This window comes from Poecilia mexicana, unplaced genomic scaffold (assembly GCF_051168715.1).
Source record: "Poecilia mexicana isolate PSO_F unplaced genomic scaffold, ASM5116871v1 scaffold_22, whole genome shotgun sequence".
NCBI classification, from domain to species: domain Eukaryota; kingdom Metazoa; phylum Chordata; class Actinopteri; order Cyprinodontiformes; family Poeciliidae; genus Poecilia; species Poecilia mexicana.
Window position 1 is genome coordinate 16485206 of NW_028263391.1, and position 24775 is coordinate 16509980.

The 24775-nt window shown below is 39.2% G+C and overlaps 1 protein-coding gene across 2 annotated transcripts; it reads right to left on the minus strand.

Moving 5' to 3' along the window:
• Window positions 1–73: 73 nt before the first annotated feature.
• Window positions 74–24015, minus strand: cep170ba (centrosomal protein 170Ba). Of its 2 annotated transcripts, XM_014980378.2 has the most exons (19): window positions 23781–24015; window positions 22078–22215; window positions 20457–20546; window positions 16539–16617; window positions 15852–15910; window positions 15493–15649; window positions 12527–12655; window positions 10142–10636; window positions 9213–10063; window positions 8847–9005; window positions 7661–7799; window positions 5960–7570; window positions 4848–5094; window positions 4147–4252; window positions 3373–3495; window positions 3202–3290; window positions 2370–2463; window positions 1961–2012; window positions 74–1874 (listed from the first exon to the last, which is right to left on the minus strand). In XM_014980378.2, exons 2-19 carry the CDS (start codon window positions 22180–22182, stop codon window positions 1642–1644), a joined length of 4818 nt encoding a protein of 1605 aa, XP_014835864.2. In that variant the 5' UTR covers window positions 22183–22215; window positions 23781–24015; the 3' UTR covers window positions 74–1641. The 2 variants fall into 2 exon arrangements, with proteins under 2 accessions (XP_014835864.2, XP_014835867.2); XM_014980381.2 differs by lacking the exons at window positions 15493–15649; window positions 15852–15910; window positions 16539–16617; ... (1 more) ...; window positions 22078–22215; window positions 23781–24015 and having other exon boundaries at window positions 4848–4989; window positions 12527–12640.
• Window positions 24016–24775: the final 760 nt, after the last annotated feature.

Here is a 24775-nt window from a genome sequence, read left to right on the forward strand (position 1 = left end):
ATTTCAGCTTTTCATACATTTGTGTGGCTCAGAAAATAGATAAATACAGAAAGGGAAAAGAATACTCGACAGGTTTGCTGATTAAATTTATTTGAAATTACAAAAAAATAAAAATAAAAAAAAAATCATTAAATAACTTATACAAACAATAGCACATCAAAAAGTACCAGTAAATTACAACCAAACCATTTAGGAAGGGAAAAAGAAACTCAATTTGACACAAGATTCATTTTCTCTGAAACTCTTGAGGGCAGGGGCACGAAAACAAGACATGCACTCTTCTCCATAAAGAAGAAGCAGCAGCAGATTTAGAAACAAAAACCCAACAGTAAATGCTTTCTTTGTTTGAATTTGTAAACAACTCTTCTACTGGCTGCATGAAACATGAGCCCACACAGCTGTACAGCAAGTTAGTTTCTTCCCAGTTACAGTCAGCGACACATAGTGCATTGAGGAAAACAAAAGTTTTCCTTAAAATGTGTAAAATAATAAATGGGAGGGAAAACATTCTACATTGGTGCAAAATGGCAAGAGTGAGAGGTAATTTGTGGGACGTACAGATATGTTCAGACATCTAAACACTCAGCTTAATCATGGCTTACAGTTATGTAGTAATTTGTCAACTTGGATGCTAAAATTGCTCAATGGTGAACTATACAGACAGGGGTGGGATAATTATCCTCATCGCAGTCAGACATAAAATTTGATTTAGACAAACAAGAAATTACTTTTTTATTTATAATAATCTTTGGCCAAATCTATTTTTGAGAGAAAAACAAATCATAAGTTTCAATGCCGCCTTTTTTTTCTTAAAGCAAAAAAACAGGCTGCTTCTGTAATCACCACTTGCTTTGTTCAGCGAGGTGGTTTAACTGTAGTGGAGTTAGCTCCTCCTCCCATTCAGATTGCACATTCCTGATGGATTTCCAGCCTCGGTTGCAAGAAATAGCTTTAAGCTCCCGAATAAAGAGAAGATGACCAAAGAAAAAAAAAACACACCTAGTTGTGTTTAAGCAGCTGTGTAAAACAACATTCAACAGTCTGGCACAGGAGGCTGCAAAGTCTCTCCAAAATTCCTGCAGTGTCATTCAAATAGCACAACTTATAAATAGCTTTTATAATCCTAAACAAATGTAGTCTAAGAAAAGGAATGTGGCACAAAAACAAAAAAAATGGGGGGGAGGGGGGAATGCATAAAAAAAGAAATGTAATGCAGTTCTGACGATACCAATACAATAATATCTGAAAGTTTTATTCAAAAAATATGATTTGCAGCTAAACATAAATGCATTGATTTCCCTGAGATGATTATTCTCAGGCTGATTCTCAACTAAACTACATAGTTACATGTTTTTAAAATCATATGTATATTAAGTTATTTCATTGGCAAATAGAGAAGAATCTGCAACACAGAATCAAGTATAACAATATGAGGTGAGAGTTACTGAAATGTCACGGAACTTCCTTAAATCACCACCTCATGTGGATCCTCCCAAAAACTACACTTCAAAACATTGTGAGCTCACCACAACTTTATAAATCCACTCTCACTTCCTCTCAGTCGGGTTTCACTTGCACACAGCTGCTTCTGACCAGATGCAGCAAAAGTTGGTTAGTGTGTGTTTCTGTAGTTGGCAGACTTCAGACTAAATATCCCTGTCGCAGGTCATCTGGGGTCACAGCAGCCCTCCTGACGCTCTCGCTGGGCCTTGGCCCGCCGCCGCGTTTGGAGACGGAGTGGACTGTCCTCCAGTCCCGTGAGGACGAAGTTCTGGACGGCTGAACTTCCGCGGAAGAAGAGGAGGCAGCATCAGTAGCGGGGGGTGTATTGGTAGCTTCACGTATTCCACCGGGGTCCATGGCTGCGTTAATAACTGAAATAAGAAAAAAGAGAAGACTAAAATTTTAATTTTTGTACTAAAAATTCATAAGATTTAAGAAGAGAGATTTAGACACTCACCCTCAAGTTGGACCTGAACCCTCCTAAGTTCTTTCAAAATAGACACCATTTCCTGAAAAGCAGACATCTGACTAAGCTCAAGCGAACACTTTGAACCAACAAAAATGAGCAAGACTGGAAATGGAAAATAATAATAATAATAATAGTGGCTGCACAGTGGTGCAGTTGGTAGAGCTGTTGCCTTGCAGCAAGAAGGTTCTGGGTTCGATTCCCAGCCCCGGTCTTTCTGCCCCTAGGTTGTGTGTGCATGGTTGTTTGTCTCTGTGTTGCCCTGTGACAGACTGGCGACCTGTCCAGGGTGACTCCGCCTCTCGCCCGGAACAATAGCTGGAGACAGGCACCAGCAACCCTCCCTCCCGACTGAGGGGCAAGGGTGTAAAGAAATGGATGGAATAATAATAATACTAACCTTGTTGGAAATTCTGCCAACAGTAATGTCAGTGTCAGAATTAATTCGAGCCTCAATGTCCTCAGAGATTTCCAATCTGTCCTGGAACAGAACCCTAAATATGACGATAAAGAGCAACGGTCAAAAAGCTGCTGTTAAGGGTTATTCTGTATTTATGTGACCAAAACAGTATTGGCAAAATCTGGATTGTGTTACAGGCTCAGAAATAAACCATAGTGTTACATTTAAATTATGACATGTTATGGAAAATGTTCATTGCCAGCCTCTGCTCCAAACTCAACACCTTCAATTTTGGAAGAGATCTGCTGCTATATCTCCAGATAAAAATCTAATGGTTAGACAAAACAAATGTGGAGCCATTTGGCCAAAAATAGTACTTGAGGGCACCATGAAGAAGTTTTCAAGCCTAAGATAATTGTGTCAATTGGCATAGAACTGTGGTGGTATCATCATGCTAATGTTTCACTGTTAGTGGTGCTGGTGTGTTGCAAAAAAATAAGGGAAAAAAAATAATGAAGACAGAACTCCTTTAAAGTCTACTTCACCACAGAGCAACAACCAGGAGTTCCCAAATTACAATAACCCCAACCACATCAAACATGGTTTTAGAAAGGATGAAAGTGGCTACCATTAAGATTCATTCATGCCCAATAAGTGTAAGCAGAGTTTTCAAATTTGCTATGTAACAAGAAGATGGTTTCATTCATTTCCCTCTTATCCAAATGCCATGTAAGCCAAGTAGCTCATTTAATTACGCAAGATTCGATATTCAATGCAAACACTAAGTTGAAGTCAGTTTAAGCATGCAGGGAGTCTTTTCTTCAGATCTTACTTGATCTTCTCAGCGAGTTGCTCTGTGTTTTCTCTAATGGCTGCTGTGACTTGATACACTGGATTCAACGTCAAGCTGTCCACATTGACCTACAGAGAAGGAAAATGCAGTCACTGCAGAGCAAAAGGTTTAAAATCCCAAGATGAAAGGCAGCTCATCATTATGTCAAACCTCTTTTCTGTTTTGAGCAGATTGTCTGGAGCTCTGTTCAAGGTCGCCTGATCCCCGGTCAGAGTCTCTGTTTGGTGCAGAACTTTGTTGGTGGCTTACCTCAGGCTCTGAGACATAAGGAACCTTGGAGAGCAATAAGAGTTTGACATCAAGTCTCACTGGTAAGATAAATCAATAGATTAAACTCGAGGCTCATTCAGTTCAGAGTTATCCAGCTACGCCAGGTGTTATGGATGTACTGATCAAGCTACTTTTCCAACTTTTCTTTGTCTATAAATTAATCACTAAACGGCATGTTCGTTGATGCTGAAAACAACCTTAAAAATGTTACATGGATTCTGATCATTAAAAAAAATGGAATAAGAAACCTAGATATTGGTATCAGCTGCTCAACCCGATCGTTGCATTACTGAGATTTTATTAGACCATATTCATTTATTTTCTCCTCCTTGCTTTAAAATTGCCTCATATGTGTATTAAGTAGTCAAGACAGAAATAATGAAAAAAATATATATATATATAAACAAATAAAAAGAGGTAAAAAGAAAATCTCCACACTTAAGTTGAATTTATAGACATGTAAAGTTATTCAAATTAGGGAAAGATTTCAAAGAGTTATGAAAGCAATAATGTTTGTATCTTCACATTTGTAAACTACAGATTAAATCATAACGCATATAAAAACATTTTTCACTGCATCATTAAAAACTGAACAACTAGTGCTGTTTATAATGCAAAAAAGTTGAAAGTCAGTGTGCTGCACATGTGATGTACCTGTTTATTGCTCTCCGCTTCAGGTGTTTGTGCTTCACCTTCTCCTGCTACATCATGGATCTCTCTGGCTAAAATAGCCAAGTCTTTGGCCAAGTCTTGACTCAACCTTACATTTAGAAAGACAGAAGCAGAAAAAACATTAAAGCAGTCATGTCATGAAATAAGTGGGGAGAAGTTCGTAGTGTTTTTGAAGTCAAGTTGACCTCACAGTCACTGGAAAAGATAAGATGTCTGAGATGAAGCTGTTATCTGCACAGCAGCCAAAGCAATTATACTGTTTTTTTTATGTTCTCAGCTCATTTTGTGAAAGTGTAGGACGATCTGTTGTTGTACAGCTCAATTTACATCTCTTTGGCTCCATAATAAAAGTATGTAGATATTTATTTTACCGTAAAGGTAAACTGCAACTTGCTCTGTTGCAAAGGCCAAATGGTTCATGTAGATGTGGATGTTTTACATCAAACCAGAGTATAGTTCAATGTCCAGGTAAATTTACGTCGGTCTCTATAATATTGGTCAGCTACAGATTTACAAAATATGCCTACAATTTAATTGCATTTTGAAAAAATAAAATATCAGTCAATGTGTGAATCTCTGCATTTTTCTCCAGCTTTATCAAGCATAAGTGTAATTTTAAAGAATTTAAAGAACATTTCTGTTTGGTTTAAAGATGCAAGTTTTGGGTTTGCTATATTTCCTACCGAGCAATCTCAGCACTGTGATTGGTCCAGTTATGGAAAGCTTCTCCTTCATGGCTCTCATCCTCGGAGTTTCTGCTGCGGGGTTTCGGATGCTGGGCGATCACTGGCTGGGGTCGAGGCTGACTGCGTGGACCATGAAAAGCTGAGGAAGGTTGGGAGCGTTTGTGTTTAAGATTGCTCCAGTTTGATTCATACTCTTCATCTGAGGTAGAGGTATAGTCAGAGCCCTTGTGTCGCCTCCTAGAGCCTTGCCGTTGTGAGTTGGTTAGAGTTATCCAAAACCAGGACAAAGAAGTGGGGAAAAGGAGAGAAACGAGAGTGCAATGAAGGAACACCTTTGAAAAACACACCACCATGTACTTCAGAGAGGAGTCACCAAAATATTTCCCAGAGCAAGAGGCAGAAAAGATGCTGCAGAAGTCCTAATCTCCACATCTACTACTTTAGTGACTTTCTAAGGTGCCCAAATTGTGTATAACCAAAGACTTCCACAGTTTCTGAAAACCCATTAGTAAAAACTCTTACATATCCCAAGAAACCTTTAATTTAATATAGTTCAGAATAAGAATGGCAACATGGCTGAAATGCTTGAACAACTGTATGCAATAGTCTTAAGTAACACTATATAACCCAGACCAGATAAGAAATAAATGTTTCATGAATACTTTGCAGTTAGTGTTTTAGATGTTAGTAAAATGCCCAAAACAGTTCCCATCATAAATGCCTTTCCACTAACATAAATCACAAATGAATATATAAGATTACTGCACATTTTTCATGTAATATTCTTCATCCAAATGTGGATCAGTTAGTAATACTTAGCTCAGGTTATATAAATACAACATTTAATTTACATATGAATATAGGGAATAATGTCTTTAATACAAATAATTTTATATTCTCCATTATCTTTTTTCCATCCTTTTCCAGACATTGGAATTAGCCGAATCAATTCCATGTTTTCCCAAAACCATGATGGAACCTGATTAATGTGTCAAAGATGTCACCCTAACTGAGACTTTACTCTGCTTTGAGTCGAGACAAAATTCTCCCATTTAACTTCATCTCTTAATTCAGTCAAACAGGACCATATATGACTGTGGTCTACTTACTTGCTGTGCTGCTGGTATATTTGGCAGAGCTCGAGCGTGTGCGAGTAACCGGGGTTTTGTTGAGCGCTGGCTTCTGTGGCCTTTCTGTAGGTTTTGGTCCAGCAGAAGAGATCCGTTGACTGGAGCTGCTGCTCTGATCTGTGCTGCGGGTGGAAAAGTTTGTGTTCCTGCTTGTCCACTGGGGGGCGGAAGAAGCTTCTGAGTCACTGGGTGCATTGAATGAACCCGCACGCCTACGAGGCATGGCCAGCATATCCAGTCTAGAGAGTTTCTTGGCTTCCTGAGGCTGCTTTGTGGAGGACTCTTGTGCTACTCTCTCAGTTTCTGTACCTTCGTTGTCAGAGGACTCTCCCAGGCGAGCTCGTCGGAGCATGGAGGCCCTGGTGGGTCTTGGGGCCGACAAGCTGTTGGCACGGCTCAACACCTGAGACACTTTGGAGGACTTGCCGTCCTCCTTCTGAAGAGGCACCGTGTATTTGTAGTGGGTTTGGTTGTTGCTGCTTTCCTGATCGGAGTAAGGTAAGCTGGGAGGATCATCACTCAGGTCTGTGGAGCCGCGTTTGCCCACACTACGTCTCAGTCCAACATGCCTCCTGATGGGTTCCGGCCTGTTTTCACCATTTGAACCATAAGAGTGTTGCTTTTCAGTTTGATTATTTGTCTCTTGATTAGGATTAGTAATCTTGTCTCTATGAAAGTTACCAGCTGATGCTTTTTTAATAAATGTGTGTGTTTTGATTTTATTGCTGTGCTGGCTGACAGTGCTGGAAGTATCCACATCAGAGTCTCCTGACAGAGAGTCCATTATGGGGGACGGAGTAGTCACTGGTGGTCCTGTTTGGAGTTTGGCCTCCAGAACAGCCAGAACATCCTCCGTCTGTTTGAGGTAAGCATGAGTGTCCTGACTGCCGCTCCCCTGGAATACCCCGGCACCTGGCTCTCTCTGAACTGGCAGACTAGAAATGTTTGGCAGTCTGGGATTACTGGGCCTCTCTTTGGTGAAGCTCTCCTGTCTGATCAATGATGGAGCTGCAGCTTCTTTACCTTCTGGACTCTCTGTCCTCTGGTCCAATGTGGGAGCAGAAGCAATGTGCTTCATGCCAGAGTTCTGAATGCCTTTCTGCTTAGTTAGAGTGGCTGATGAGATGATTCTAGAAACAGACTTCCTCTCAGCCTTAGGAGTACTGATTTTAAAGCCTCCCCGCTGCAATCTGGACTCTTCCTCTGACCCGATATAAAAAGATGTGGACTTAAAAGGAACCCTAAGTTTGTCTTCATTCTGCTTGTCTTCTGCATCAAGCAGCTGCCTCCTACTCTGCTCTACAATGGATCCATCATCTGATTTGCTGGCGTCACTCAGGCTGTCAGGCTCCACGTCATCCTGTACACTTAACCTATGAACATTGTCGTCAGGCGTTGGGGTTGTTGAGGTAGTTTCCTCTAAATCGAACGTTGTGCTGGGGTTGTAATGAACATGGATGCTGGGAGTCGGAATGTCACTCTCGTCTCCGTGTGGTACAGGCGGAAGGATGCGTCTAGACTTTGGACTATCGGCATCCGAATGGTCCTGATGTTGACTGACTGTGTTCTTGTGAATGACTGTACCCCGTGCTGTAGCGAACACAAATATTAAATATCGTTCATATTCATCAGTGTGCCTCATTATCATTTCAAATACTCATTTCTCTTCAGGTGGCTTACCCCCTCCTGGTGACTCCATCTGGGTCAACATGTCAAAGAGGCCAGACGAAGGTCCAGATTCTGTGTAGCTGTCTGCTAAGCTGGCCCAACGAGACATCCACTTAGGAGCCCCTTGTACCATGGCACCTGCTGGCTGAACCTGTGTAAAAACACACGACTTATTCAACGTGTTTAAATATTCCAATATTTGCAGTTACAATAAAACACACTAGGAGAATTAATGTGTTAGATATGTATCACAACAGCTACAAAATAAGTTAAAATTTGGTTAAAAAGAGAAAAACCAAAACAGAAAAGTACCCAGAGCCTCAAGCAAAGACAATAAAAGGAATCAGAAGAGAAACACCTATAATAGAGTATGGATCAAGAAGCCAAATCAAGACCTCAATGTAAATGAATTTCTCGGACATAGAGATGCACTGAGAAATCAGCTGGTGACTGAAATTAAACTGTTTTACACTTTCTCTTATGGATCTAAAATCTGACCTATTTTTTAAAATCAAGAAAAGAGCAATATCTAACAGCTTGGAGGTTGTCCCGACAACATTATTCATTACATCAGCTGTGACAGAGCTGAAAATGTAATATTTAGCCATTTTCAGTACCGGAAAGGTGCACTTTTGGAAAAGTTCAGAAAATAACAAGAAGCTGACATTTTTTAAAGCAAAAATTTTGTTTTATCATTTTAAGTACCGGCAATTCAAATGTATTTGACACAAAACTAAAGAGTAAGGACCTAATATCAAGTGAGATGATACATTAGTAGTGTATGGGATAGGACCTACAATGTGTCTTGTAAATGAGTAAATGCTGTAACTCTTTTCAGACGGGTTGTTTAAAAAGGTACATTTGTTTCATAACCTGGAGGATTTTACTGTATTTGTAGATATATTTGTAGTTATGCACAGAGACGTATCCAAGTAACTTTGGGTTATTTTTGAGAAATTTGGTTTCTTTTAATTATGGGTATTTTACTGAAAAGACAGTTAAAGTTTTTATCAGGCCAAGTTCATTTTAACTTTTTGTAGTTCCCTAACACAAATCAGCATATCAGAGCTTTATAAAATCTATTGTCTGAAATCGGTCAAAAAATCTCTAACCAGTGCATCTCTATTCAAAATATTGATTAGATTTAATGAATCAAGAATTTGTCAGTCCCAGTCCCAGCCGAAGCAGATGAAGTTACCTTTACCAGACTATGTCCCTGCTCTGGAGCTGGAATACCCTCACCACAGCTACTCTGCCTATACTCCTCCCTGCCCTGATCAGTAACAGGCCTAAATGCAGAGGATGCTTCTGCTTCAGCCTGGCTCATTTGCTCTGGGCTCTCAACAACACCAAACACCTGTCAGGAACAAAGCATTGCACAGATGAAGATGAAGCTGCAAACATTTCAAGCTCACATAAGAAGATTGCTGGCGAACAATTCAGGATACTTCTCTTCAGAAACTATCCTGAAGAGAGGATACTTCAGTTCAAGCGACACGCGGTGAACTTTAGCCATGAAGAACTTTTCTGCGCCATGGAAAATAAGTACGACGGGGAAACTTGCCTGGTCAATCTTGCTGCGTGCCTCTTCCAGCTCCTTATCTTGAACATCTGCTTCAATAGTGTAAGTTCCCGCATCACTCAGACTGTCGTCCTCCTCATTTCTGGGGCTTCTGACTTCCACATTTTGAGCAGGCGTGACAGAGGTTCTTAGGGGAGCAGGTGGGTGAATAGGGGAGGACGTCTGTGGGTGGAGATGTCCATCAGATGGAGGGGGGCTTGCCTGGCTCTGTTTAGACTGTGAAACAACTCCTTGAGCTGCTTTAGGAGAAGATTTTTCTTTCTGCTTGAGTAATTCAGCATTATACTCCTTCGCAAGCTTGGACCTCCGACCGACGCTGCTAAAGGGTCTTACAGAAACAGAAGAAGAAGAGCGAGACGAAAAGCTGGTGCTGATCCTTTCATCTGTCTTTTCCCGTCGTAGAGAGCCAGCTCTTTGAAACCCTGAAGAATCAGACCCTTTCAGTGGAATAGTGAAACGCTGGGTTGGCGGAGTGGTGAAGGACGAAGATGAGACATTTCTCTCTGTATTTGGGCTTGAGCTCTTTTGCTCCTGCTGGATCCGGGGATTTGGGGGCTCAGGTGGGCCGGCGGTATGTGTGAAAGACTGAGAGCGCTTCTTTCTCGAGTTATCGTCAAAGAACTCGATGACAAAGGCTTGTTTTGCTTCTGCTTTGCCATGGAGGGAAAGAGACTGGGATTCTGGTGGAGAGGAAGACAGAGGTTCCTCTGACCCTGGAGAAGTCATTGAGGTTTTAGGTGAACTGTGCAACACATATTGGGGTTTGGATTGTAGGGACTCATTTGCGTTGACTGGCTCAGATTCAGCAGGAGAGCTGTTCTCGTACCAGTTTGCTGAGGACAGATAGAAATGCTTAAGTAAGACATTTATCATTCAATATCAAATTTATCAGAAGTTTATAGAGGACTTACCATCCCTTATTTTCAGATCTGATGAGTGACTGTTTGTGCTGTACATATTTTCACCCTTTGACTTTCTCCTCATCATGCTTGCATTGCTTTGGACCAGCCAATCAGCTACTTTGCTCTCTGCTGACATCACCTCTGAAGGAGTGGAAGGGGTATCGGGGGAGGTTTGCTTACGCTGCTGGCGAAGGGCAAACTTGGTCACATGGTCTTTGATCTTCAGTTTACCTGGACTGCATTCGTCAAACTCGATGGTGAAAGAGGCGTGGCTCTGGACCACCGGAGGCGTGGGTGTGGAGGGGACAAACTGTGTGGGATCTGAGGTATCCTTTGTCGGAACCTCGTGAACCTGTGTGTCTGGGCTTTTTGCAGATTTCTGCTGGAATTCCTTTGTTGGGATCTCAAAGTAGCTGGGCTCTCGACGGAGGGAGAACATGGCCTTGGCCTGAGTGTCTGACTGAGAACGGTTCACCTCATGTCTTGGGCCATCTTTAGCAGGCTCTGTTGCAATAAAGGGATAAAAAGACAAAGTGATAAATCTGTCTATGTTACTTGGACAAACTGAGAGGGAAATCTTAAAGAGAATAGAAATAAAAGTTAAATTTAACCCTTTTATTTGGAATGAGTGTGGATGTATTCCTAAAATAACAATTCAACCTAAACATATGTATGGCTGAAAAACATATCACAACATAAGCGTTTCATATCAGTCAATATCAATAATTATTGACTCGTTTTTTGTTTTAAATATCATAAGTACAGCCATACTGGTGGTGTGACTTTTTCTGTTTTATCCACAGGTTTCACTCCATGCCGTTTTTTATTTTAAAGCAATTGTGAGGCACAGTGGCAAAACCTGAAACTGCTGCTGCGTAAGTTACTCAACAGGTTATTGCAGTTGATGCTACCAACCTTACTTAGCTGGCAGTCAGAGTTTGAATAGCTAGAGTCTTTCCTTTGCCTACATCTCCCAGAATGCCATACGATTCTGAATCGGAGTTCAGTGAAATTAATGAACATTCTATCAGACGTATTATCTTTTGATTAGATGATGTGTCTATCTCAATATGTATTGTTATTAATTTATTGTCCAGTCCTACCTAAACCAAACATTTAAATTACCTTGTAACTGTTAGTTAATGTCATTGTAATCAATGAACCAAATACCAAATGATCCAGCTGTTAATATGAGAAAACAAAATCAATCAGCTGGTCTTAGTTCCTGGTTAGACATTGCCAAATATCACTTCAGGAGCTCAGAGTTCACAGCAGTTTAGCTGAGCGGTACTAATCCGTTTCACTCTGGGCAACACAAGGGGAACAATGACCCTTCCCCCCTTCACCAGCTTAAAGGGTCATAATCCATCACGAGGCGAGCAGGCAGTCAGTGCCCATCGCCATGGCAAACACCTCCTAACCGTCAGCCAGCAACATGCCCGAGGCTTAAAACCATCCACCTCTCAATGACAAGCACGGAGCATCACATGGCACCAACTCATAGCTGTGATGAGTTGTATATACAGTATATACAGTGGATATTAAACTTAGAAAAAACAGAGTTAACTAAACTGTTAAAATATAAGGTTATTGAGATGTAAAACAAAAGCAGCACAATTCTTTTAAAACTATCATCACAAATTTATCTTTTACAGTTCAACTGTCTATAATCTTATCTTTTTTTTTTTTCCATTTTAGTTTTCTTGTGAGAATTAACTTTATTAAATCACATCTCGCCATAGTCTGATAAATATCTGCTCAATGCATCCAGAAGAAGTCATCACTATGACCAAACAATGAATGAATGGACATTAAAGCACACCCTGAAAAGTTACTTTTTGGAAGTAATAGATTTTTGTTCAACGCAATGTTAAAAATAAAACAGCTGCCATCGCCTACAAAGTTCAACTGCCCTAGTTAGATTTCACCAAATAGGAGAAATAAATATTAAATATATAAACAGTTGGACAGAATCATATGTAAACAGTCACTCATAATTGCTGAAACAATAGATGTTTCTCCCAAAAATTGGTTAAAAAAAAAAAAGAAATCCAGGAATAAACTGGTTGAGGAGGCTACAGAGAGGACAACTGCAGCACTGAAACAACTGCTGAGACTGGTCATGTTCTAAATGTGAAATCAGTCTCTAATATTCTTAATAGGTCTGAACTAAGAAGCATGGTAAGACAGAAGCCATAATGTACCATAAAAACATCCATATCTGGCTAAAATGTATCAAAACCTTGTAGAAGACACCGCTATAATCCGATGAAACCACAATTCCAAGCAGTATATTTAGTATAAACCACTTTATTTTTGACCCCAAACCTTCAGATATCTACTAGAAATATGAGATTTATGTTCACTGTACAAACATAAAATGCATTTTCTGACCTGAAGCCTCATCTTCTGGCATTTTTCCACCTCTGTTCTGCTTTATGTTGGCTTGTTCCTCATCTTCCCCCCACCAGGAAGGTTGGCCATATAGAGGAGTGGGCTTAGATATTGGAGAATCTGTAGGAGCTGGAAGAAAAATCATGTATACTCAGATTCAGTACATATGCCCCGAGTATGTACTCAGGCATATATACTAACACAGGAGAACAACAGATATTTGTTCATTTTTTTAATAATTATTATTATTATTATTATTATTAGAGAAACTAAAATCTCTATTGAGAAACTGTTTAGCTGCACTTTAAGAATTGCAGCACTACACTTCTTGCAGCACTTAGTTTTGTCGCACATTCCCATGATTTAAAGGGGTTAAACTGCTGTACCAGCAGTATCATGCAGACCACCTAATCTAATCCATCTCATGAGATGACAGCATAGTTAATCCTAATCTTCCATGAAAAGAAAAGAAAAAAATTACAGAACATAAAAACATAATAAATCAAGGCGTCTTGTAGATACAGACACTCTAATCCATGCAGTTTAAACTCTTATTATTGCAGCACAAAGAAGAGTTTTCCTGCTTTGGTGTTGCCATGTAACCTGGCAAACTTCCACTCACAATCCAGCATGCCCATAATGGATTAATCAGATAATCTAAGAGCTGCTTTTATGGTGTGATAGATAGGACCAAACAGCCTGTTTAGAGGTTTAATATGGCTCCACAAACACAGGCATCAGAAACACTTTTCCACTGTTGCCTTGGATACATGCAATAAGATGTAAACACGGTGACAAGAGAAGAACAGGGGCATGTTACCAATTCCTTTCCTCTTACTCAGTCCTCTCGTTTTAGCTCAAGAAAACATGCACGAGCACAGCAAAGTGCCCTCTGCTGAGTTATGATGAGATTATTAAAGAAAAATAATTTATGAAAGAAGAAAATAAACTTATAAAGCACATCTTTACACATAAACATGAGACGCTTTTTAAGTCGAAACTCCATACTTTTAAAGACTCAAGTTTCCAGAGTTCTTAGTCCTTTTCAAACCTCTTTTTAAAATGTATTAATCCAAAACATTCCAATGTATTCTTTGTAAAACCATTTCTACTTTCAATAAGGAAGGTACAAAAATCAGAGCTAAGAAAGGTACAAAGGAAAAACAAATGTACTTAAAAGGTTAGACGGATCAACAGATAGACAAGTGATCAAATAGATGGCTGGACTGATTAATGACTGAATAAAAAATTGATGGACAGAAGTATAGATGGACAAAGGGTTGATTGGACAGATGGATACAGCAAACAGACAAAATGGATGGATGGAAAAAGGGAGGGATGGGCAGAAGGGCAGATGGAAGATGGACAAAAATATGGACAGATGGATAGATTGATAGAGGGAGGCATGGACAGATGGACAAACAAATGGCCAGACAAATAAATGGATGGATGTGCAGAAAGATGGACAGAAAGATGAATGGATTGTCAGAAGGATGCTTGCATACTTTAAGATAGAATAAAGTCTGAAAAGAAATTCTCAATAATCTATGTTCTCTGTGCTTTCTAGACCTGAAAAAAAAAAACAATAACATACAAATGACATAATTTTTCAAAGAGCAAGCTCAGTTACTCCTAAATAAATGGTTTTCTATAATTAAAGTTTATTGCATCAGAGTACACTCAGGATATCTCATGCTCTTTCTCTTAAACACTAAACTGCCCCAAACCATTTTGGGGTAAAGTAGGCCTGACTGAACCACAAACACTGTACAGCTGGAGCGTCCTGCCCTACAGCAGCTGGAGGTTTGGATCCCCTCCACATCCTGCAAGGAAAAAAGGAGTACCAACACGCTGAAGAAAAAATACAATAGCTCTTTCAGTAGTGGAGAAAGCCAGATTAACACATTCAATCCACAGTAGGAAAAAAAATGTAGGGTAACTTCATCTGAAGAGAATGAGTTTGCATAAAAGTCAACAGAGATATGAAAAGCAGGTTTCATGCTAAAGAGGCCTTTCTACACATGCGCCCACACAAACACACTGCCTATCAACAAAGGTAGGAGCTAAGTTGCTACTGCAACTTTAGCTTTAGCTTCTCAGGCGAGCTTTGAAACGGCATCCTTATCTTATTGTGTCAGTACACACAGAAAGACAGGCGAAGGTTAGTTTGGTTATCTGTCTTTTGAGAGCTGGCTCACAACAGCAAAATAAATAGCTGACTGCAATCTGTAACTGTATGAACCAACAAACTTAAAGGTGAAAAAGTTCAGAGTTTGAAATGATTTGTTTCTAGAAGAGCCTGAGGCTCCAGTAGAAAAAAAAAATCTATTTTAAGCATAAGTGGAAGTTTTTCCCACCACATTCAAAGGGCGTAAAGCTAAATAAACCACAACTGCAATAGCTGAGTCAGTGTGAATGAAACTCATTCACAAAGTGCTTCCACTGAGCAGACAGTGGTCTCACTTTCCTTGATGTCAACACTGTAAAACAGGATTAAACGAGTAAATCTAAGAGCAGAACGTGAGAGAGTTCAAATATAGGCTTTCACCTCCAGATCTTCCACAACAACAAGAAACAGTCATCTCTGCTGGCACCCCAACTCTAGTTAGCAGCCAGGCATGTCTGAGAGAGATAAGGACGCTTGTCCTCAACTCCAAACTCACTCATCCTGCCAGGCCGGGGATGTCAAGATTGATTCCTTTGCAGACACCACAGGATTGTTGCTTCAGCCTCTCCCTTAACATGCCGTCCTAATCTCACGCCAGGGAAGCTCTTAATAAAAAAAGCCTCCACTGCTCTATCAGGGGATCTCTAACCAAAGCTGACCGGCACATGGAGGCTCACTAAGACTTCCTCTTTCCTTGTGTGAGAACAGGACATTCAAATCTATTTAAGGTAGAACTGTTCTACTCAATAGTTTAAGCAAAAAGCTTTCTCACAAGCATACATCTGCTGTTATGGTTTACCTGTGAGTGACTGGGCCTTACGCTCAGACTTGTCCTGCAGTTTGACATTAGAAACAGGATCTTTGTTCTTCTCCGAGCTCTCAAGTTGCTGTTTTTCCTTCGACTTGGCTTCCAGAGATTTTATGCCGAGTTGCAGCTGGCTGGTGTACTTCTCGTGCTGCAAAAACAGGCAACAGGCAGGCAGGATATGAGAAACCTCTGGCTAACAATCAGCACAGATGTGAACTGCTCTTATACATAAGGAAGGATATCCAACAGGAACTAGCTTAATTTAAACACTTACAACCAAGTGAATACATTGAGCATTTTCAACAGACCACTCAAAGACAGAGAAGAGACAGGATGTCAGTATTTCTTACTTTCAGAGCTTCCTCTGGGACCTTGTGTTGACTCTTCTCCAAGATATACACATGGACATGTGCAGAGCAAGTTAAAGTACTCAATTTTTTTTTAAAATCAGTGCAACAGTTTATAATCTAGAGAAGCAGATACAACCAACAAACTCCAAACTTGTTGCCTAAATTTAGCCTGATATGCCAAGAGTAGAAGATTCTGCACAATTGCAGCCAGCCAGAGATTTGTAGAAAAACAGTTGGAACTTTTGCTAAATTAAAAAGAAAATATGAACATATTAATCACAATGGATTGCTATAGATTAGATCATTAATAGGATGAAGACGCCTTGACTGAATTAAAGTATCTGTCTGGAATAGATCATTGTAATTTGCTCACTGAGAACACATACTGTGTTCTGAACTGCATTGATAAGCATATTTAAATCCATCTTCTTTTTTCATTATCTTAACTAAATTTACTCACTCATGAGTTTCCCCGAATGTCAAATGGCGCTTCAACTTTTGGCCATAATCAAAAAGTTTTGGATGTACTGCATTAATCCACCCAGAGAATTAATGCATAGGAAGAAGGAAAAAAATATTAAACATATTTTCTCATTGTAACTACAGAGGAAAGCCTATGAGGCAGGATTAACCCAACAGCAGCAGAATGTGAGCCACCTGTGAATGAAATGAATGGAAAAAGGATATCATAACCAAAGCGAATAACGTCGGACAGCTTCAGGGTGATGTAAGTCTGGTCCGGGATCCTCAAGTCATTCACAAACGTCTGCAAGACAAAAATCAATGCATTTTATAGTGACTAGCAAAAATATTTACAAACTTTTCTTCTCTTAAAGTCTCCTAAAACTTTAAGAGAATTTTATTGGAAGAAAAACTCATTTCAAAACTTTTACACAAATGCAAATCTGATAAGTGTTTAGTGTATGTATTCAGCCCCCTTAACTCAGATACCCAGAATATAAAATCTAATGCAAACAAGTTCCATAAGAAAGTCATTCAAACTTGTGTGGGCTACAAGCAGAAACACTGAGTGTGGAAGAAAACTAACGCATCATTAACACATTATGTTTTATCCTCACAATGAAACATAGTGGAAGCATCATGCTGAGGCGATGATAGGAAGAAATAGGGTGGAATGAAAAATTGTTCATTAGATGCTTTTGATAAAAAATGTTTAGCCTTTTTGTCAGTTTATGTTGTCTTGGATTTACGTTGATTTAGTAAGATTATTTAAAGGTTTATTGTTGGTATTAACCAGAAAACAGCCACTGGATACTGTTTACAAGCTTCGTTGCAACACACACAGACTGCATAACACCTGCGTGTGTTCTCATGTTGCTACAGTATCGTAGGTCCAGCCCTAACCTGAATAGAGCAAGTCCATGCACATTTTCTGCTGTATAAATGCAGCTATGTTGTGACAACACTTAAAAAACTAATTCAGGCTCAGATTCATTTACTTTTTCACCCCATGGCTGTCTGACTGGGTATTTCCAAATCAGACTGTGGTGCATGGCGTGAGCTGGACTGAACCAATTCAGATGGCGAAGGAGGGTGAGACTAAAACTAAGCAAACTTTAGCTCACTTGCTTTGATGTAGTAGCTTAAAAAGTCAGATAATCATTAACATACTTAATATTGTCCATCAAAGGGTGGTGATCAGAATAAAAAAATGACTCCCCATTTTTAAAACTGGTAAAGCAGTTGCTCCACTTCCTCAATGAGGTGTCCTTTATACGCTACAGTATAAAGGACTGACACAAAGGCAACACCACACCTATAATTTTTATTTGGAAAACATGTTAAAAACCAAACAACTTTGTGTTGGTCAGCTGCATAAAATCCAAATAAAAAAGTAGCAAGTGGTTGTGAAAAAGTTAAAAGACTTATGAAAAAAAAAAAAAAAAAATATATATAAATATATAAATATATATATATATATATATATATATATATATATATTAGGCATGTGCCGATCAGGTTTTTTCCTGCCGATACCGATCACCCATGAGGGCCGATACACCGATACCGATCACCGATACCGATCACATAATTATTTTATTTTTTTTTTTATCATAAACACTACTGGTTACATTATGTGGAAAAAGGAACCATGAATTCACCTTAATTTAGACAAACACTTGTTTTTAATAACTTTTTTCAAGAAGAAAACTAAACAAAACAGGCATTGCGCAAATTGTACTGCTATTGATAATACTATCTTTAACAGACTGAAAACATATGAAGGCTCTGAAGAGGCTAAATAATACAAAGAGCCAAAATAAAACCTCTCAACATTGCCAAGAAGTTCAAGTATAAAACTTAACATTCAAAGGCAAAAACAGGATCCATTACAATAAACAATCCAGAGTTACTGAATGAAAACTTCCTGTTAGCATGGCGGCTAGCTGGTTACTGCTAGCTCTGATTGGCTGTTTCTGACTGAGCGGAGTAATTATGCAGATCAGGGAGGAGATCGATTATTTTTTTAGAGATTATCTGTCTCATGTTAGGACAGCGAAAGTTTTAATACGTAGGTAAAATGTATTTTTTAAGTTAGATGCTGCAGCTTTAAGCAGGTTCGGTGTGAGAGTCACTACCAGGTGGAGCAGAAGCGAAGCTCCGTCTGTGAAATATTACTACCTGTAGCGTAGCAGCGGTTCAACAGGAGAGCAGAACCAGCGTCTGACATCGCAGCTCGAAGACTTAAATAATTTTCCAGGTTATTTGTTTAGCTTTCTGACCGTCATGCTAATCCAGGTGAGTGTTTGTAGCTGTGCGCTGCTTTACCTGCTGTCTGATCCTCCGTATGTCTTTTTTACTGCAGTGAGCCTCGATGTAGCCAAACTCCGTCAAGTATCTCATTGTTTTTATGCCTTATTAGCTTCGTTGTGTTGATGCATTTTTGACCTGCTTCAATTTTCCCCACAACACGCAAACTTCCCCATTCACTCAGTGCGTTATAGATCCTCATCGCTTAGGATTTGTTGCTGCCTGTTTGCGCAGAGTGAAGGAAAGAGGAGACCAGCTGCACAGGCAGGCTGGAAATGAGAAGCAGGTGATCGGTATCGGTAAAAGAGACAATGATCGCCGATCACCGATCATGCAATTTTTCACGAAAATCGGCCCGATTATGATCGGTGACCGATCGATCGGCACACCTCTAATATATATATATATATATATATATATCTCGTATTTTCCGCACTATAAGGTGCACCTAAAACCTTCAATTTCCTCAAAAGCCGACAGTGCGCCTTATGGACCAATATTGAGCCACAACAGGTCTAGCAACTACGGTAAGCAGCTGCCGACTTTATTTTTGCCCTTAGAAGAAGAAGCGCACAGTGCATGCTGGGATAGTTGTCAGAACGCTGGTTTGTTAATAAAGTTTCACTGACCTATCGACCATCTAGAATCAGGTCGTCTGCAAGTCATTTAGCACCACGTTCTCCACGAACATGCTGTGCGCGAACGTAGAAGGGTGACCATCGTCCAGCCACGCCCCGGCCCAGTAGCAGAAGGCTGTCCTCGCCGACCAGAGTCGGACTATTTTGTTGACATTCTTTATGTCAACAAAGTGGCTTTAGACATTCATCCGGGGTGCTTCGACTAGGGCTACCAAGGGACCAGCCCCTATACATTTAAAGGCGGGGGGGGAAGAGAGACAGAGACTGCGGCGGCAGAGTGTCGGTTGGTCTGTGTTACCCAGAAAGCAGTTGGGCACAATATCGCAACACCAACACCGTGAGTGAAACAATGACTGGGGCAGCTTACTATATAAAGTACTTGGGGACCACTTCTTTATTATCACACATCCACATTTGTAGATTCAATAAGGGACAGGTGGCAACCCTAACTGTAGCATCTATTCTATGTGCCTTATAATGCGGTGCGCCTTATATATGAAAAAAGTTTTAAAATAGGTCAATCATTGAAGGTGTGCCTTATAGTGCGGAAAATAAGGTATATATATATCATATACACACATAATTTTTATAATGAATATGTGACAACTCAGATGAACTGCCTGTTTGTTCCATGCAATCTCGTCCTGAAAGTGTTTTTTTTCTCTCACTAGAATTAATCCACTATGAGATGGGATTATATTACGCAACAGCAACCCTCTCTACACTTCCATACTGGTGAGATGAAAATAAAGACACAACTGACAGATCTCTCTTGGTTTTCCATCTGTCTCAAGTTAGCACGGAAGAAAAGGATTCTAGTGTTTCTGTTCAGATCCCAAAACCTGGAGGAACAAGTAAAACACGGCGCACAAAGAGCAGATTTTGTTCCGTGACCAAATGCTGGTTAGTGGATTTCAGTTACAGGTCTCCACACTGTTCCGCTCTAATTCATTTCGCCTGCAGTTACTGAGATCACAAGAAACACTCAGTGACAACAATGACGAGTTTCTCCCAATGACCAACTCTGGATTTGAGTGGGATAATGGTGCAGTGTAGTGGCAGCACAGCAGTAACGGGAGAAGGGCACAGAGTAACAAACAATGAAGCCCTGGCTCCAGGACAAGCCAGTTTGCTGGTTTTCACTTTTCTAACAGCCATTTGTGGCGTCTGTGGTGCTCTGGATGGAGTAACTCACCCCATTCAAGCTGCCAAGGTCCTTCACCATGTGCTCGTCTCGGTTTTGGTCATAGTTGATCACAGCATGCTGTTTGTCCACGCTGCGAGACTGCAAGAGAAAAGTAAGAAACAAAGTTCAACTTAAGTAGTGGCCCAAACATTGAGGAAAAACTGAGAAGTGTGTACCTGAATTAATAGTTTAGGAACATCAAAAGGAAAATAGATTAAAAGCAATACTGAATGGTACACCTACTGACAGTCAGCAGTGCATTAATTTAATAAATACAAATTTTATTAAATTAGGTTCCAGTATGGACTAAGGGACATCCTGTTCGAGACCAAATTTTGTCAGAGCATCAGCTAAAGTCAACTAGGATGCAAAGAAACAGGTGAACACATAGAGTCAGAGGTACAATGGAATGGTGTAGATCAAAGTACATTCAAATGTTAGAATGGCCCATGTAAAGACAAGCTAATTGAGAATTGGTGGCAAAACTAAAGTAAATCTAAAGTTGGTCCTCCTAATGTATCAAACTATTTTTACAGATAACAGAGCAAAGACCTGCCTCCCTTTATTTTACACAGACTGAGCATATTGCTGATCTGACAGTTTTTTCTGCTCATTAGCATCCTGGGCCTCTCTGTCAAAGAAAAAGGAAAAACTGTGACCGATTGTCAAATTAATTTGCCAAATTAGCGCTGTCCTCAAACGGATCGTTGGCAGTTTTGCTGTAAATAATGTTGGACTCACAGAGAACAACTGTTCAGATGCTTCTGTTAGTGTCTTAAAGTTTTTAGGTGGCTTGTAAACACTGTCCTGCTCAGAGTGATGGGTTTATCAGCTGCTTTGCACTCCTGATTAGTTTATCTAATACCACTGATTAGTGATAATACCAATAATACATTATTAACTCAATGGCTCAAAGCTTCACTTTGCTCCCATTATCAGAATGAGAAAGTCTGAACTCTTGACACTGACAAATAATAGACCCATCACTGAAGTGGAAACAAAGTAGATGTCGGGACTATTGTTAGAAAGGAATGCCCATCCAGATAGAAATCAAACAGCCCGGCCCGAAATAATGCCATTTAAAATGACTTCACATAAGGGGAATTTTTGTTTTCATGCAAAACAGGAATCTCATCTTTCAGAAAAGTCACAAAAAAACAATAGATTTTAAGCTATTTGGGCCACAAACTGGTTGCATCAGGTCAGTTTCAAATGAGAAATAGAAAAGGCATGCATTGGTGTACACTGTAAGAAGCTGCGGGGGAGTTTCTGCTTGCAACACAGCCTAAACGTGGATCAGTGTAACGTTTTAATCTAAGAAACTTCTGTGGTTTAGCAGGGCATTTCTGTGTTCCACACACCAAATAATTGTACAAACTGCCTTGGAGTGTGCATTCCTTTTTTAATGCTCTAAATACAGATTGAGAAGGAAATTATCATGCAAAGACCACAAGGAAAATGTGGAGCAAAACAACACAGAGGAATGACATAGCTGCATTTCAAATGGGAGCCTAGGGCAGCTTACAGTCAGACATTACTAAAGAGGACTCAGAACATTTCTTAACCTTGGTTTACATATTGAACACTGATTGTCAACTGAACTTTACGTCACAGCAGCATTTGGACTCACCTGCAACATCAGCTCACATTCTTCTCGGCCAACAAAGATCATTTCCCGGGGCAGCCGGTGGCGCGTACCCGAGCTGCTAACCAGGAACCATGATGTGACGCTCATGTTGGGGCCACGTGTCAGGATCTTTTTGGCATCCTGGAAACAAAACATACAACACATCCATCATTTTTTTTATTCAGGCTTATCCTAAATACATCGAAAGTACTTAATCTGTTTGGATAATTTACCAATCACCTTTCACTCATATTATGGTAACTGGTGTGAAAAGTTGGTAACAAGCTGTTAACTTCCCAGCTGCAGGCTGACTACTTGAGCAGATAGCCTGACTAATGAAGTAGCTTATACCACCCTGGTATACTTGTCTTAATAAAGAGCAGAATAGCAAACAAAAAAAAAGGACAATATTCTGCACAATAACCATATCATTTGTCAACCACTACCAGATTCAGTTGGTATTTATTCTATATTTGTATAAGTATGTAACAATCTAAAATAACTACATAATATATCTAATATTCTTGTAACAGACATGTTACACTCAGCAGGTCTGCAGCAATTGTTTCTGAATCAAACAAGTAAAGGAATTAAGGATGAAACACTGTTCTTACATACCTATCAAAAAGTCCTTAGTTTAGTTTTATTAAACTCGGAAAAAAAGTAAATAAAACATGCTGTCAGTTGATGCATTTACTGACCATGAACGATTTTACTTTTGAGCAGAAAATTTGCCAATTCCAGTGTCTTTCTGAGCCTGACTGCTGAAGGTTGAATAATAAAAAAATAAAATGTGTAAATAATTATTTGAATGTTTTTCTGGGACTTGGAATCACTTTATGTACAGGTTTAAAAGTAAATAAAACATCGATTAGCCAGAATTTCTTCTTTAAAAATACTAAAACCATCTACTGTTGTAAATCTACAAACATGGTGTTGGTATCATTCAAAGAGTATTATTACATTTACGTTTTATTATATGCGATTGTTTCTCCATATACCAATGAATAATGGATTGTTTTAGGTTATCATAAAGAAAATCTTTTCAGAAAAAGACAGGTTTGGCTGAGATTAATGTCAAATTAATCTAATATGGTGCTTCCTTTTGAGATAAAGCAATTTCCTTTTGGATAAACACACAACACATTATTTTTTTATATAAGTTTTTTTTTTGTTTGTATAACTTCACCTCTTCCTATTTAAAACAAGGGAGTATGAGCACAGAATTAGAGCTCTTAACCTCACGCCTTAGCTTAAGTAATCAATCCAATAATGGCCACAAGTCACTTAGTGGCAGATATTTTTAAAGACATTATTTAAGAAACTGATAACATTTTAAAGTTAACACATTTCAAAATAGGATTTAATCTAATCAACTGAGATATAAATACATTTTAACTTACAACACGCTAGTAAACATGCCAATTGAATGTCAATCTATGAACGTTAGCTAACAACTTAAAACTTTCAGTGGAGACTTTACTTCCTGTAACATTACTAAGCTAAATATTACTGACAAAATTACCCGTAAATATTTATATTTTCAAGTAAACTTGTTTATTTTCCCGTAAGAGACAACCCAGCTGTTTGAAATGTCCCTAGCTAGTGTTCGTTGCTGGTATTGTTTAGCTAACGTTTGTCAACTTCTTTAGACCGCAACAAGCTTTCTCTCCAATGATTTGTTCCCAACAGGAGTACATACTCACCTTAAACGCCTTTTCTGTTTTACGCCTTAGTGAAGCCAGTGTTTTAACGTCGTAACGTCAATGAAACTCGACGGCCGACATGAAACCAACAGGTGACTACTCGAGCCAGGTAATGTCTAACACACCCTCTTCCTCCTTTTGGGAATGACAACCGAACTAAACTCTCCTCCTTACGCCTCCAGCCTCTAGTCCCGACATGGTGACGACAACGTCCCATCAAACGGGTTTAATCTGAGAGGAGAGAATTAGACAGAGGTCTTACTCTGACTGAATTCCGAGCGCAGCAAAACGAATAGCCACGCCCCCTGTGAACGCCTTGTTAAGGTGTCAAAACTTTTCCACTTGAGTGTGATACCAATTTAAAGGAGAATATTTCCGCCATTAGAAAGAATCAAATTGTAAATGTTTTGAAACTTATGAAGATGAGATTCAGTCTCACACTTGAAATTCTAGATTTGCCTTTCAGTATTATATGGCATTGAGAATCAAAACAATTTGATTCAAATTAATTATGAGTTCTGATTACATAGTTTGGAGATACAGCCTAGGTTTTAAGTTATAATGGGATTTAAAGTTACAAATTAAATTTTTAAAATAATAGTATTTAAGATTAAGTTTTGAATTTTAGTAATAGTATTGAAATTCAAAGTCATGGATTTCAAAGTCATAATTCTGAGATTTAAACTTTTAACTTGCTCTACTAATGGCATTTGTAGTCATAAGATTGGAATTCAAATTTATCATTTCCACTTTTAAAGTCAGAGTTTTGGAAATTTAAAGTTAGGGGATTAAATGTCATATTATGAACTACAACAACAAAGGGCCAAAATTGGTGCCATTGTTGACAGTGCAAAAATTATAATGTATCAATGTTAACACATAAATTCAAAATGTATATTTGGAAAAAAATAAAGACAACACGTGAAATCACCTATGCCAAAACGAATTTCAGTAACTTTATTTATTGAAAAACATTTGAAAATATTACAAATATC

Coding starts and splice junctions, on each gene's coding strand:
- cep170ba (XM_014980378.2), bottom strand. CDS start 22,182: ATGAGCGTCACATCATGGTTCCTGGTTAGCAGCTCGGGTACGCGCCAC. Junction 15,650..15,851: donor TCCCAGAGGAAGCTCTGAAA/GTAAGAAATACT, acceptor CTGTTTTTGCAG/CACGAGAAGTACACCAGCCA. Junction 3,496..4,146: donor AAGCGGAGAGCAATAAACAG/GTACATCACATG, acceptor TTGCTCTCCAAG/GTTCCTTATGTCTCAGAGCC.